The sequence below is a fragment of the Gracilinanus agilis genome, chromosome 2, assembly GCF_016433145.1.
Source record: "Gracilinanus agilis isolate LMUSP501 chromosome 2, AgileGrace, whole genome shotgun sequence".
Classification (NCBI taxonomy): domain Eukaryota; kingdom Metazoa; phylum Chordata; class Mammalia; order Didelphimorphia; family Didelphidae; genus Gracilinanus; species Gracilinanus agilis.
Window position 1 is genome coordinate 267,394,930 of NC_058131.1, and position 15,230 is coordinate 267,410,159.

The window sequence follows — 15,230 nt, forward strand, 5'->3', positions numbered from 1 at the left end:
TCCTAGTGCCCTCTATTAGTATCTAGAACATGGGTACTGATTGGTTTATCAAGGGATTCTAGTGAAACCTATCCCTTAGGCTAGAGGTAGTCCTGACAAAGAGTCTTAGAAGATTTCCTCCCAACTATTTCTTTCTCCCTATCTCTCCTTTTCTTCTTCCCTAACTCTTCTACCTCTACTCATTCACTCTAGAGAGAAAATCCAGAGGTTTGAAATTAAAGATCAAGATTTTGGAATCTTATCTCCCAAATTAGTTTCATTTTTCCGTAGTTCTTTACTAATCTCATAGTAGCAGATAGTATGCTGGGCCTGGAGTCAGGAAGACCGAGTTCCCTGGGTTAAAATCTGACCTTAAACATTTACTAGCTATGTGACTCTGGGAAGTTCAGTTAAGCCTGCTGGCCTCAGTTTCCTCATATGAAAAATGAGCTGGAAAAGGAAAAGGAACCAAACCAGTATCTTCGCCAAGAAAATCTCAATGAGGTCACAAAGAGTCAGATAGGAATGAATCAACTAAACAACTAATCTCATATCCTGCAAATAATTTTTACTTCATTAAAGGAAGATAAGAAGACATTATAATGAGTTAAATACTCTAAATACCTTGCATCTAAATGCAATAATCCAGGACAATTCTGAGGGACCTATGAGAAAGAATGCATCCAGAGAAAGAACACATCCAGAGAAAGAACTGTGGAAGTAGAAACACAGAAGAAAAACAACTGCTTGATCACATGGGTCGATGGGGATATGATTGGAGATGTAGACTCTAAACGATCACCCTAATGCAAATATTAATAATAAGGAAATAGGTCTTGATCCATGACACATGTAAAACCCAGTAGAATTGCTTGTTGGAGCCACTTCCCAGCTGTTGACCCTGGGCAGGTCACTTGACCCTCATTGCCCACCCTTACCACTCCTCTACCTATGAGACAATACACCAAAAGTACAAGGGTTTAAAAAAAAAAAAAGAATTGCTTGTTGGCTATGGGAGGGGGTGGGAGGAGGGGAGGGAAAGAACATGAATCATGGAACAATGAAAAAATATTCTAAATCAATTAATTAAATAAAATTTTTCAAATAAAAAAAAATACCTTTCATCTACCATCATTTGCCTTTCCTTGATCTATGACTATTGCCACCTGGCCCTCCTGAACCCAGATATCTTCTTTGCTCCCTTCCCCCAGTGCCTGCTTCTTTTCTGGATATGATGCCCAAGGTCACTATCATACTCCCTAGGCCAAGTGTCACTACTTCTCAGCTAAGGATGTGGCCGGAGGAAGGACAATGGATGTACCCATCTAGGCCCTGTGGAATGCTGTATAGGAGGAGTCTTCCATATTCCTTTCAACTTCGCATTCTGGGGGAGGGGAAGGTACTATTGGTAACTCAAGTCATTCCTCTCCCATCTGGGAGGTCAGTCCTGGCCCTGTGAGGCCCTCCAAATAGTGGGTCCTACCATCTGTCTTCAGAGCCACCCACATGACCCCTGACATTTGAGCTCTCCCTGCTGTCCTCAGCCATGTGAAAGGTCCCAGAGTGGTTTAGGGTTTGGAGTCTGTCATGTCCCAAGTTCCCTTGGGAAAGATTGGCTTGTCTATAGTTGCTTGATGTTTGGTTCTGAGACTCCTTTTTCTTGGGAATGGGAGCTCTGAACTCAGGGGGGAGGGTCAAACCTTAGACCACTGGCCGGAGTTAGACTTTATGTTGCTAACAACTTGTTCTTAGTTTATGACCCAAACCACTGAGGGAAGAAAAATCCCAGGATACTTTCCCCCTACCTCATTACAGAAATACTCAGAGGAACGTGCTCTTTGAGGATACCAGTAGATATCTAGTATTTAAGGACCTTGGTAGGTTTGCTTACATTTCCCCTATCCAAATTCCTTCCCTATAAATTCTTCTCTACACTATAATGCTCCCTTCCTGACTCCTACACTCTCTCCCTTCCTGCCCTTTTCTTCCCTTATCTACATGCTCCTTTCTTCCTGCCCTTAGCCTTAGTTTGCTTCACCTATCCTTTGCCCCTTCCCCCTTTCTCTTGCCTTATCCACAGTCTCCCTATTACATTCTAAGGCCATGCCACCCTCATAACATGCCATTGTGAGTTAGGGGGTCCCATATCAGCAATGTGATGGCTGTTTCTACCTCCCTATCTTTCAGTTCCTTCTCCCATTCTTTCTACTGCCTACATCTTCTCTCCCTGCCTTTCCCCTCCCTTCTAGGCCCATATCTGTTGCCTCCTTCCCCCTGCTTTGCCTCCTGACTCCAGTCATGTTTTCCCTCCCTTCCTCTTGACTCCTGCCCCCTGCTTCAGCCTCCAGTCTTTTGCCTCCTGCTTTCCCTTCCAACCTGCTACATTTTGCTCCTTTCTTCCTGCCCCTTAGCCTTAGTTTGCTTTCTCCTATCCTCAGCCCCTTCCCCCTTTCTCTTGCCTCCAGCTCCATGCCCCCTGCCCCTACCCCCTACCTCCTGCCTCCTCAACCCGGGCCAGCTGTTTTTGTGTGTGCATGTGTGTGTTGGGAGGGGTGGGGGTTGGATTTTCATTGTCTCCTTCAGTCTCTATTGTGTGGGCTCGTGAGCTGTAGGCCCTCATTGGCCAGAGGCCTGCTGCTTTGATCTGTAATTATCAGCTCCCTGGGCTCTCATTGGATGGGCTGGGACTCTCTAGGCCTCTTAGGCACATAAGTTTTGCTCTTGGCAGCAACTTTTACAGGAATAAAGTAAGTGGTGTCTGGGCTGTGGTTTGATCAGAGGTGGCGCCTGAGCAAGCAAGAGAACAGAGCAAGAATGAAGCTGTGTGGAGCTTTCCTGGGTTCGTAAAAGTTTCTCTAAGCTCTCTTGACTCTTTCTCCTCCCCTGCAGCTGTTTCTTCTTGGGAACTCCCGTCTGTCCGGGGTCCGTGTTTCAGCTCATCTCAGCAAACAGATCAAATGAAATTAATTAGCTGAACTCAAATCGTTCTGCCTTTTAATTGTTGTAATGTCTTTTTTCTGGAAGAGAGAATATAGGTCCAGGTGCAGGCCAACCTGGGAGGGAGGGAAGGAGACACTCCCCCTACATTTTCTCCACAACTGAAATTTGTATGGCAAATCCCAGTTGGAAATATATATATATATCTGCTTTGAAATGAGATGTGATATAATGAATTTAAACTTTGATTTTCCAGACTAATTTGTAGGTGTTTGTAAATAATTTTGAGCCACAAGTCTCTCTTCTCCACATCTCCCTCTCTCCCCGGCAACACTTTGTAAACTGAGACCTGGAGCTCAGAAGCAGCCAGCCTGTGGGTTCAGGATTCAGGTTCACTTAGTTCCTGCTAGGATCATCCATTCTTATGGCCACAAAGTTAGGGAACAACTCCAATTTCTGCTTTTGGCCTTGCAGGGCTTATTAATTCACTTATACCAGCTTCCAACCATTGCCAAGATACTGACATGGATTAAGCTAAAGGCAATGACTGCAATAGCCATAGGTGATGCAGTGAGTTTATTCCAGCAGAGTGGAGACAGCAGGGCTGTTGTCACCAACCTCTGATTTGGTGCAGTGAAGCTGCTGAAAAGATCATAGTGGTGTTAATGTACTCATTTCTCCTTAAAATAGTCCATGGGTCGGCAGAATGCAAGTAGGACTGAGGGGTCCAATTTACATTAGCGGTGGATTAAGGAGCAACTCAGAAGACATGTGTTTGTGTGTGTTTTGGTGTGACTCACCCTGAGAGTCACACAATGTGTCACCATTTGTGTGTGCTTAGAGAGGTTAACCTCTTAGTTCCAAATGTATGTTTTTATAGGTATATGTCTCTATCTCTGTGTGTATACAAATGCAGGGAGTAAGGGATGTGTGTGTGTGTGTGTGTGTGTGTGTGTGTGTGTGTGTGTTGGCTCAAAGTGGCTCGGTGGCAGACAATCACACAATTTTAGCCCAAAGGGTGTGGTGTGGTTGGGGGCAGGGAGGGGTATCTGTGGACTGGTTCACAGTGAGAGACATTCCTACATTACTTTGAAAGATCAGAGTCTACACATTGTGTGTGTGTGTGTGGTGGGGTTTGCAGTAAGATATGATTATACACTGTTAGCCCAAAGGGTTAGTGTGTGTGGTGTGGCTCCTCGTGAGAGATTCAGTGAGAGACATTCATACAATGTTAGCCCAAAGGGTTAGTAAAAGTGGGTTTTTTTTGTTTTGTTTTGTTTGCTCCATCTGCCAGGGGCCTGCTTGAGGCAGCTCCTCCCCAGCCCCTCAGCTGTTCCATATACAATATTAATGCTGACCATTTCTGTTGGGCACACAACGGCCCTAATTGTAGTCTGCAGCTTTAAGGCAGGCAGCCCATCTGCAGGGAAGCTTTCAAAAAGGAACAAGAAAAATCTTCACCCCCAGCTGGTCACCGGAGAAGTTGGTGCCAATTACAGATGCATAAAGTTTAGACTGAAATTACTTGAAAGAGTTTTTATAAAGCAAATGAACTGACACTTGGAATCCCTGTGTGTAGATTTGCACAAGTAATTAAACTTTATTTAAAATGATCTTCCCAGCCCAGTGGTCATTATGCAGGTTTTCATTCGACAAGTTTGCATCCTGGAGTGTGTGGTGGGACAACCCCCCCACCCCCACCCCCCATCCCCAGCTCACACAAAGCACTTATTTAAAAAGCATGATTATAGCCTCAAGTTTAGGTTTTTGCAAATCTCCCCTCTTCAACTATAGTGTTTACACAAGTAGCCCCATTTTGTAAAGCGGCTGCTTCTAGATCTATTTAAATCATAAGATGAAAAAGTCAGACAAGTCTTTCTCTAGTTTCCTTTTTCATATTAAATCTTTAAATGAATGACAAATTTTCTCCTGTGTCATAGAATTACTTTATAACCTGAAACATGGTTTACAAATTTAAAAACTAAAGAATGGCAGTCTCTTTCTTCATGACATACATTCCTTTAGTCATTTTTTTATTCGGATGTGGTGGTGTTATTTGGAAATGTTTTTTGGAAATTTGGGGGCCTTTTTTTTTAAATGCCTAGGATTCTGAATCGGCCCATCTCGCACTATAAAGGCAGCTCGTATTTCATGGCTGAAAGACTTTGGTTAACAGCTCTTGGTCGCACAGTGTTTATCCGAACTTCCAAACTTCTGTAGACCGAACAAAGGGTCGTAGACAGCCTGCTCTGGAGGGAGCTGTCCGCAGTGCTGACTAGCCAGACTGCGGCTCAGCTTTCAGACTGCTTCAGTTGGTTTTTCTCCTAGGTAGTCAATCCACATAGGAAGGGTTTCCAACTTTCTAAATTGGCATTGGCCAAGTTCATCTTTGTGCCGCCTTTTAAGGGGTTCACTCGTATTGCCTCATTTCTTCCCTCGGCAAATGGTTTCAGCCAGAGAGGTTGAGCTCAGGCTTTCAAAGGTGTTGGGCAGTTGTTTAAGTGACATTTACAATATCTTAGCAAGAACTCTAAGTCCCTTTTTCAAGTTCCATATTTGTTTGAATTCCATTTGGACATTTTGAATAAATTTTGAACTGCCTCTTAAAAACATTTTAAAGTAAAGTAAAGAAGGTGAAACAACATAGTTCTATCTCCAGTAGATACACACAACTTTAGGTGCCCATCATTATGAATAGAAGGAAAAACATTCCTGGAGGACTTAAAATTACATGAATATTATTTCTGGTACCAGGAAAAATAATTATAACATAAGCTACATTATATATATAGACCCACCCCTCAACACACACATATGCACCCAGTTTTCCACTCCATCTGGTTTGGTGTTGTTCCTTAAGTTTGACTATTACATATATGAATTAAATAGCATTCATGTAACATGGGGGTATTGTTAAGAGAATAAGGCTGATTCAGCATGGACCCTCCCTTTGATTCTATCTTCAATGCAGAACAATGGAAATGCTGGGTAGCGCTGGGCCTGCTGACTGGCGATAAGAGTTTAATAGAATTTCTGAATGCCAAAGGTTTAGGATGTAAAATATCCCTGCACTCACAGCATGTCCAGAGGAGATAGAAAATGGCTTTTCAGGAGTGCTCTCAGCTGAATATGTCCTTTTATGCTAATGGATATGAGCTCACGAAAAAGCCAAAAAAAAAAAGGTAGACAGTCATTAAAATAGACATTGCAGGAGTTTCAGAATATTCTTATGTGGCTAATTAATATTTTATTGTAAGCCCAGCCATTGCAGCTTTGCATTTATGTCTTCCCTGCCCAGTCTGAGATCAAGTCTTGCCTACATTTCATGCATTATTTTGCAACAAAGTCACATTCGTGAATATTTGGATTGATATGAAAATATAGGCTTAGAAATTATTTGCCAAGTTGATTCTTTCACTAATGCTTAGGTTGAAGCAGGTTAGGATAACATGTCATACAGTGGGACACACTGTGTGTAATGAATGAAAGATGTTCATTTCAAATATATAACCTTAGAAGAACATCAATACTGCAATTTATCTTCCTTCATGTTTATGATGTCTTGAGTTCCTCAGTGCCAACTGAGTCAAGAACATTTTATTCCCACATAATTTCACAAAGAAAGATCCTTTAAACAGGAGTTTCAGCCTCCACTCTGAACTTTTTCTTTGGCTTTTCCTTAGATATGATGTTACCCTGTAATTAATAATATTTTTCAGATATTTGAAATTTAGTCCCTTGTCATGCCAGCATATTATCCTAAAATCCCAATTATGACAACAGAGAATTTTTTTCTCTTCCAGCAGAGATAAAGAGTCCCATCTTTCAATGGGACAATTTGGACTGCAATCAATATCACGATTACTTTCTCATTGCCAACTTTCTTAGAGTTAACTCTGAGGCATCATGGAATGGAAAGAGTATTTGACCAATAGCTTATTCAGGGAACTGTGAGTGGCATATGGAGAGACATGAGTTTAGTGTAGTGGAAAGGGTCCTACATTTAGAGTCTAAGGACCTGGCTTTGAGAACTTAATCAGTCTCTTTACCACCTGCATGACTTTGATCAAGTCACTTACCTCTTCTAAACCTTGGTTGAGGTTGGATAACTGGACTAGACAAACCCTGAGTGGTTTTTAACCTCAAAATCCTAGGAATGTGAAGAAAGTACAGACTTACAGACAAGAAACATGATGTTAGAATGATTATAGAGTGGGTAAGAACTTTTGTTGTATGTTTTATGGACTTTTCCCTTGGTTTTTATTGAATAGGATGTTTCAAGGGAATTAAAATATACCAGGATGAAGGCAGATGCCAAAAAATGAAACAAAACAAACTAGAGAGAGGTATATATCTTTGGCTGGAAACAGACTTTTTTAGGGACAGAATATTCTTTTCCTAGGAGAAAGCACCTTTGCTTCTTAGATGGAGTCTATAGGTACTTTAACAAAGAACAGATTTATCAAAGTGAAAATGTAATGAGAGGAAACAAGTCTCTTCCCTGGCCTTTTACTTTGAGGATCTTTTTTTTGGGGGTACTTTTTTTGCACTTTTAGAAAAACATAGACCTTTTAAGTCACTGGCACTTGACTATGTAGATGAGCTAATATGCAATGCTACCAGCTTCATCTGGGCAATAAATTTTGCAGTCTGTTCTTTATGATGATAGGTCATATTCCTAACCACCAATAAATATTGTAAAGTACTTTCGCTGCAGCTACGCTAACCTAGGGCATCTGTCATTCCCGGGTTGCTGCTATTAGGAATTATTGGACTGTACCACTGGGAGAGAAGACAGAGGGGGATGAGGATGGCAGTTGTAACACACTCTGCCCTTTTGTGTATTTTGCATAAAAGAACCTCTGATCATTCTGCATATTAATTATGAATCTGCATGGGTAAATGCAGCCACCTTCTGTTAACTTGTTCTCAGAAGACAGGGACTGAGGGTCTTATAAGGCCTCGATACTCCCCTCGCTCCCCAAGTCAGCAGATCCATCTTTTTGATGCTATACTGTAAATTTATTTCACCTCGGAGAGTAAACAGATATATTGCAACCCCAAGGGTTCATGGGTAGTGTATTTACAAAGGCCGCCTCCGCCAGCCCTGTGCCGTTCCCTTTAATGAGAGCGGTCATTAAGTAAATGAGACATCCCCTTTAGCAGGCTTAGGAGTTCACACACTGAGGGGGAGCAGATATTTAATTGAAACCAACAAACAATCTTGCTCGCATGTGACTGGTGTAAGCGAAGTGGCTGCCCTCCAACTCCTCCCCCCACCTCCATCCACCCAGCCCCCCATGTAAATTTCATGATTGCTTTCCGTGATGTCATTTTGAAAGGGGAAAGACAATAGCTGTGGGGAAAGGTAAGTCAATATTATGTTCTTTCGCTGACAAAGGCAGATATCTAAGGCTGGAGCTTTCACCTTAGACTGATCAGGAAAAGGGCTTCCGAGAACACAGTTAATTTGTCAGATGAAGGCTTTCTTTGCAGGAAGAGCAGGTCTAGGGGTTGAATCTTTTAATTGCATTGGAGAACTGAGGGATTTGCTTCTCCTTCTTCCTGGGTCTGTGTGGATTTTTTTTCCTCCTCTTTCTCCCTTCTTCTTCCCCCCTCCCCCCTTTGAGATTCTAGTGGATATGTTATGCATCTGACAGAAAATACATTTAACAGGGGGGGGAAAGCCTTGTATCCAGCCAAGAAACTTTCTGAATATTTCTGGAAGAACAGCAGATATTATGTCTGTGGTCACAGGATTTGGTGGCTCTCTATCTGGAGGAAACCCTACTCCTTTGAACAGAAGATCTCTCTGAAGCAAGGGAAAAACAAGATTCACAGTTTGTCTCCCTGGAATATCTCATATGATAACTTCCAGTCCAAGGTACTGAACAGTGGTGATCGCAGTAAGCTTTTGATCTCTTGGTTGCCTATTTCTAAAATCCTAACCGAGGGCTTTAAGAAATCTATGTTGGGGGTGCTGGGGGTGTACAGAACACCTAACGGAACCCTGCTCAGGTTTTCCTTTCGGCCAATCTATCAGAAATGGGGCTATTTATAGGGACTGTTGTGAATAGATGGGGAAAGACAAGTAGTTTTTCTTTTAAAAACTAAAAAGGAGGGTTTTCTCAAAGTTGAGTTTTGAGCTATATGACTTCCCTTAGTTTACTGTTCTCTGGGAGAAGAGACTTAGAGGTGATGCCTCTTTGGGTTGAATTTGCTTTCCTCTTTATGAACAAGGAAAAGGACAAGAAAGTGCATCTTTCCCCCCCTGAGTAGGAGCTTTTTGTCATTGCAAACCTGCTTATGTTGATGGCAGGAAGGATATTCTAGCTTTTTCTTTATCATATTTAGGATTTCCTTCTGTATAGCATTATTACTAATTACCTGGGCTTTATCAAGGAAAGTAAAGTTGGGGATTCAATTTCTGAAAACAAAAAAAATGTCTACTGAGTTAAGTTGAAATGTTAGCTGAATATGGGTTCAGGTTCCAGGGTGGTCTGCTTGACCATAGTATTATCATAGTGATCATTTGTATCATCACTACCACCTTCATCACCATCATGATTTTTCTTTTGGAAGAAAGATGTGAATAATTGTGTCCTGGGAGGGAGGGAGAGAGATATGGAAGGGGGGGGAAGAGAGAGAGAGAGAGAGAGAGAGAGAGAGAGAGAGAGAGAGAGAGAAACCTCAGCTACTCTCTGTCATTGTGAGTGGTCTGAGTAAACAAAGGAGCCAATCGCAATGTACTGAAAACAAACCTTGGGAAATGCTTGGGCTGTCTGTTCTTAGCCAAGCCGAGTGAAGCGCTCAGCCAGGAGAGTCACCAGGAAATGCCCTTTTGACTTTTCTTTTTTGTAAAATGAAGCAAATCCTTTTTTGTTGTGACTACAACCTTCTTTGGGGTCTGCAGGCAGAAGTGTTCTGGCTGCCTCTTACTTTCCTCTTGCCTCTGTCTTGTATAGGACAGCCAGCCATTTCTGAGGTCCTCAGACAGAACTTGTGGCAGTCCACAGTGCCAGAGGACACAGACACACAGGCTGGGGCTATGTTCGCTCTCCCATCTATTGTTGACTGAACTCTGCCAGGATCCCCTTTACTCTGAGCTGCCGGCAGAAGCCACTTCAGCCACGGGCTCCTCACAGTCCCCATTCCCTCCCTCATTGGCTCCTCAGCTGCCATTATCAGCTTCTTCCATATGGCCACTTTAATTAATGGCAAACAAAAGAGCAGGAATACAGGGATCTCAGCTTCAGACGATTTGTCTATTCCACTGTTATGGAAAGGAAGGCAGGCAGGACGAAGTCTCCTTTGTCCAGTTATGTTGTGTTTATTGTTCCCTGGGCAGCAAGGATTGTGACTAAGAATACTTTGTTTGAAAAGAAAGAGAAGATGGCATCAAACAGATATTTCTTTCAACAACAACAATTCAACAAACATTTATTAAGTGTAAGGCCCTAGGCTCAAGCTGGGGCTACACACATGAAAAAAGATACAGTTCCTGACTTCAAGGAGCTTACAGTCTATTGGAGGAAATATGGCACGTACATGAATAAGTTCAATATAAGTGGAGTATGATAAATACAATGGAGAGTTCTAGGAAAGTGCCATGAGAAATGTAAAAAGAGAATGGTAAATTCTCTGGGCTGGCTGGCTAAGTATCTAGGAAGGTTTCACAGAGGAGGTGGATGGATCCCCAAGATGGATCTTACAGGGAAACACTTCATATGGAGATGAGGATTGGGAAGATTCTATTTCCAGCATAGCTGGGAGCATGAGTAAAGACAAGTAAATGAGACACTGCAGGACAAGAAGGAAGAGAAAGAGTGCAGTCAATTAAAAAGTAGAATGGGATAAGGTTTCTTATTAGTGGAGTACCTACTAAGTGCCAGGCACTGTGCTAACTGCTTTACAATTGTTAAATCATTTAATCCTTACAACAACCCTGGGAGGCAGGAGCTATCATTATCCCCTTTTACAGAGGAAAAAAACTGAGGTAAAGAGATCTTAAGTGACTTGTCTTTGGTACACAGCTAGTAAGTGTCTGAAGCCAGATTTGAACTCCAGTCTTTTTAACTCTAGGCTCAGTGCCCTCTCCAGCTGTCCCATTCTTGTTTCAGGTCCCTGATGGTTCTAAGTTCTATAATTTTTGTGTAGTCACTTCAATTCTTATCTGACTCTGCTGGTGCCCCTATTTATTTTTTGATCTGTATAGTCTTCCTTGAGACTCTCCTGCATTCTGAGGAAGGAAAAACATTCAGATTTTGACCTGTTTAGATCCTGACTAATGGCAGTTTCCACTGCAGCCACCTTTCTGGAAGGAAGGAGCCAAGAGCCAACTACACAAAGTTTGAGCAGACTCATAACAAGGTGTCTCTAGCTGAAGCTGGAAACCTTAAATGCTTGTTGATTCTCTTGCTATGACCAGATTCTCTTTGCTAAGCTTTTGAGTAAGGGAAATTGTTACCCTCGGATAGAAGAGCTCCTGTCTTGAGGAAGAAGATATTTTTTCTGTTTTAACATCACTGTTGTTTCCTTCTGAGGCCTTCATGGCCTTTTTTTGAGTTGGGTTATAGATACATCTGGGGGAACTTGGTGGCTGGTATTCTGTAAAACTTCCTGTGACATGAAGGCAAGGGAACCTGTTTCCTGGTGAACCTGCTCAGAGTGTTAGGGCCCTGGATTCCAGAAACACTAGAATTGCCACATATGCATAATTTCGGATGAACTAGGCATTGGAACCTCAGACTAGAGCAGCTGTTTTAGCCACCATCTGACTACCTCTGAATGACCTGCAGGAAATACCTTCAGGGAAGGGAGCTGGGCTGAAGAATTTGTTCAGTCATCAAAAATGTACCTGCAATAGTGGGAGAATATAAGCATTTCCACGAACCAATCCATGGGGAATTTCCACTCCTATCTGGGCAGTGGACATCTGGTAAACCCGTTTTCCCTCACTTAAATTTGGCTCTTAGGTTTTATTATAAATTTAGATGCAACATCAGTATCCCAAATACTCACTTTATAGCTAGACAAGTGGCCCAGCTGTGTGAAGTCAGGTTATTTTATCCAAACACTGATCTTTGCCCAGGCCCTTCTTCCTTGTGCTAGTTACCTTCCTATTCTTCCCTGTCATGCCTTGGGAAGTGTTTAAGTTTATTGTGTATGAGACAATTTCGACCCCAGTTAAATACCAATGAGGGTGACCAGGAAGGTGATGTAACTCAAAACCATGCCATAAGAGAATCGATTTAGTAAAATAATAATAATATAAAAAACTAGTGAGCATTTAGAAATGAAGGCACCATAAGACATTGCCTTAAAATATTTAAAGGGTAGTCATGTGTAAGAGTAGCAGGATTCATTCTGGTTAGCCTCAGAGGATTCAACTAGGAGTAATGGGGTGAGAGTTACTGAAAGGTTGCTTCAACTGCACATGAGGGGGGAAAAAATCCTTTCTAATATTTAGAATCAACCTAAAGTGGAACTGGGCTGCCTTGAAAGGTAGGGAGTTCCCGTCATTGGGACATTTTCAAGCAGAAGCTGGATAGCTACTTGCCTGGATGTTACAAAGGGATTCCTGAGGTTCCTTCCACTGCTGAGATTAAAAAAAAAAAAAAAAAAAAAAGTCTCATGCTGCTGAAGTCAGGAGCTGGGATTCACCTTGGAGCCTCTGTATGTTTGCTGGGAGTCACAAATTCTAGTCAAGTTGACATTGACCAGGTCTTTAAAGTCCCGACAGAGAGAGCTGTTCGATCATTCTCCAGCGCCTCGGGTCCCCACCCGCTCTCTTCTTTTCCCTTCCTCCTTCACTCCCCCATCTTACTTAATGTATTCATGGCTGGGCTTTATAGCTTCCCTTAATGAGTTTGTGAAATGCTGATTTACATGGCTAATCACGGAGGCTGGAGCTGGAGGGGTGGGGTAGGGGACAGGCAGGACCAGGTGACTTCAAGCTCCAAGATGAAGGAAGTCATTATCCCAGGGAGTCAAACAGCTGGTCACTTAGGGCCCCGCTCTTAGGACAGGAAGTGCAGGTGGGGATAGGGAGGGGGTTGGGGGTGGTGGATAACAACTCCACGGTTCAGCTCTAAGTCTTTTTGGAGGACTCACCCCAGGATTGGCCGGAGCAGTCAGCTCCTGAAAGGGCAGTTAGAGGGCAGATGTTTGTGAGCCAGCCACACTACTTTAGGTGAGGGGGTCAGATAATTAAACTTAGGGTCACAAGTCCGGGAGAGAGGAGCACTTGGGAAGGGCAAGATGAATTCTGAGTGGAATAAACTGCTCTCCTGTTACTGACGGTCGGCTCACAGCGCAGGGATTAGAGAGGCGCGGGCAGAGGGAAAGAAGGGGGCACTTAGACTAGGAGACCCGGGACTTGGGTCTGTGGGCGGGACCTGATGTCCCGCAGACGTTCTTTGTATGGGGATGGGGACTGGAGTCCACTGACCCTCATTACCCTTTCTATTGCCGCCATGTGCCCTTCCTCCGCCCCCAGTGGGAATGGGGCTCCACTTGCTCAGCCCGGAGGCTCCTAAAGGATTGGAGCGTGGGCCCAGGAAAGAGGCCAGGCGGTCCCGGAGTTATTCCCGACTGTCACCGGATCGGATCTGCTGAGACTCTGCGGGACGGCCATTTTATCCTGCTTCTTGGAATACTAACCCTCTCTTTGCCGGGCTGCTGTCCCCTGCTGTCTCCAAGGACTGTCCCGGAACTTTCTGAACCCGTTTCGGTTTTTTCCTCTCCCTCCCTCAGATAGGTCTTAGAATGGGAAAGGGGCGTGTTAGAAAAAAGGGCCTAGAATGGATTGGGGAAGAAGGGGAAGATTCATTCAAGAGGATTCCCGGTATGGTTCAGAATCTACATCTGAAGTCAAGGAAACTTGGCTCTGATCTTGCTTCTGCCATTGACTAACTATGTGACTCTGGAGAAGCTGTGAGCCTCAGTTTCCTTGTTTGTAAAATGAAAAGACCTATTTCACAGGATGATGGTGAGAAAAGTGGCTTTTAAACAGGGTAGAGATCTGGGCGGATCATTTAAAGTTCTTAGTTGGAGGGAGTATAATTCAACTTGCTGCCCTTTATGTTCCTTTCTCTCCTTTTTCAGGGTCTTTCCCTTTTCCCTTGCTTTTTCTTTTCCCTTCCCCTACCTCAGGTGACAAGTGCCTCCTTGCTGAAAATTGTTGCAGGAGATTGTTACCTGAGGAAGGACCCACACATTCCTTATGAGTGAACCAGAATTTTGGTTTCTTAAAATGCAAACTTAGGGGGGCAGCTGGGTGGCTCAGTGAATTGAGAGCCAGGCCCAGAGACAGGAGGTCCTTGGTTCAAATCTAGCTTCAGACACTTCCTAGCTATATGACCCTGGACAAGTCACTTAACCCCCATTGCCCTAGCCCTTACCACTCTTCTGCCTTGGAACCAATACCCAGTATTGATTCCAAGACCGAAGGTAAAGGTTTGTTGTTTTTTTTTTTAATGTAAATTTAAGGGAAATTCTCTAATATACATTTACAGGAAGATGGTGAATGGGAAATAGCCTCATAAGGAGTTACCTAAGTCTTTAAAATGCCTTGTTTCCCAGAAAGACTGAAATAAGTCACTGCTGGGTGGCTGAACTCCATTTCTCTTGGAAATCTTCACCTCTCTTCCCACAGGCATAAGGAAATCAGCTGGCTCCAAAGATGGAGTTTGTGTAGACAGTAATGCTGCTGGAGAGGGCTCAGATTCTAGAGAACCACTAAGGTGAGAGATCGGCTTTAGGATTCCTGCTCAGATGTCTAGCCATGGACCCTGGTTAATGTCTAAGCAGGTTTATCAAACTTCTCTTTCTCTCTAAAGCCTCCAGAATGATCAAATTTGCCTTGGAAGTTTAGTGACTGAGGTGTGGCCATCTGGCACCTACCCCTCTAGAGGATTAGGCCCTCTGTTGGAATGAAACACAAACTCCTGACATTTAAGGCTTTTCATGCTTTTGTCCCCAGCTACTTTTGCAGTCTACTCTTCCACTGTTCCCTTACCAGTTATATAGATTGTGAGGTCCTTGGGAGTATTTCCTGACTTTTGCCTTTCATTCTCTCCCCAGAATTTAGCATAGTGTTCAGGACATGGTCAGCACTTCATAAATGTTTGTTGGCTGATTGTTATTGTGTCCCAACACACCCACATTTCCTATTTCTTGGTCTATGATCTGGTAGAATGTAAGTGGCTTGAGGGAAGGGGCCATTTTTCATTTTGCTTTTTCTCCTCAGTGCCTAACATTACTTTGATATAGTTGACACTCTAAAAATGTACATTGAATTGTTTTCAATTATT

General features: G+C 43.1%; 1 protein-coding gene across 1 annotated transcript in view; it reads left to right on the plus strand.

The window, feature by feature from the left end:
• The first annotated feature begins 8,563 nt into the window (after positions 1–8,563).
• MYT1 (myelin transcription factor 1) overlaps positions 8,564–15,230 on the plus strand; it is a 196,255-nt gene continuing 189,588 nt past the window's right edge. The window contains exon 1 of the mRNA XM_044661195.1: positions 8,564–8,800. Coding sequence (XP_044517130.1) covers positions 8,564–8,800 — 237 coding nt within the window. The remainder of the gene's footprint in view (positions 8,801–15,230) is intronic.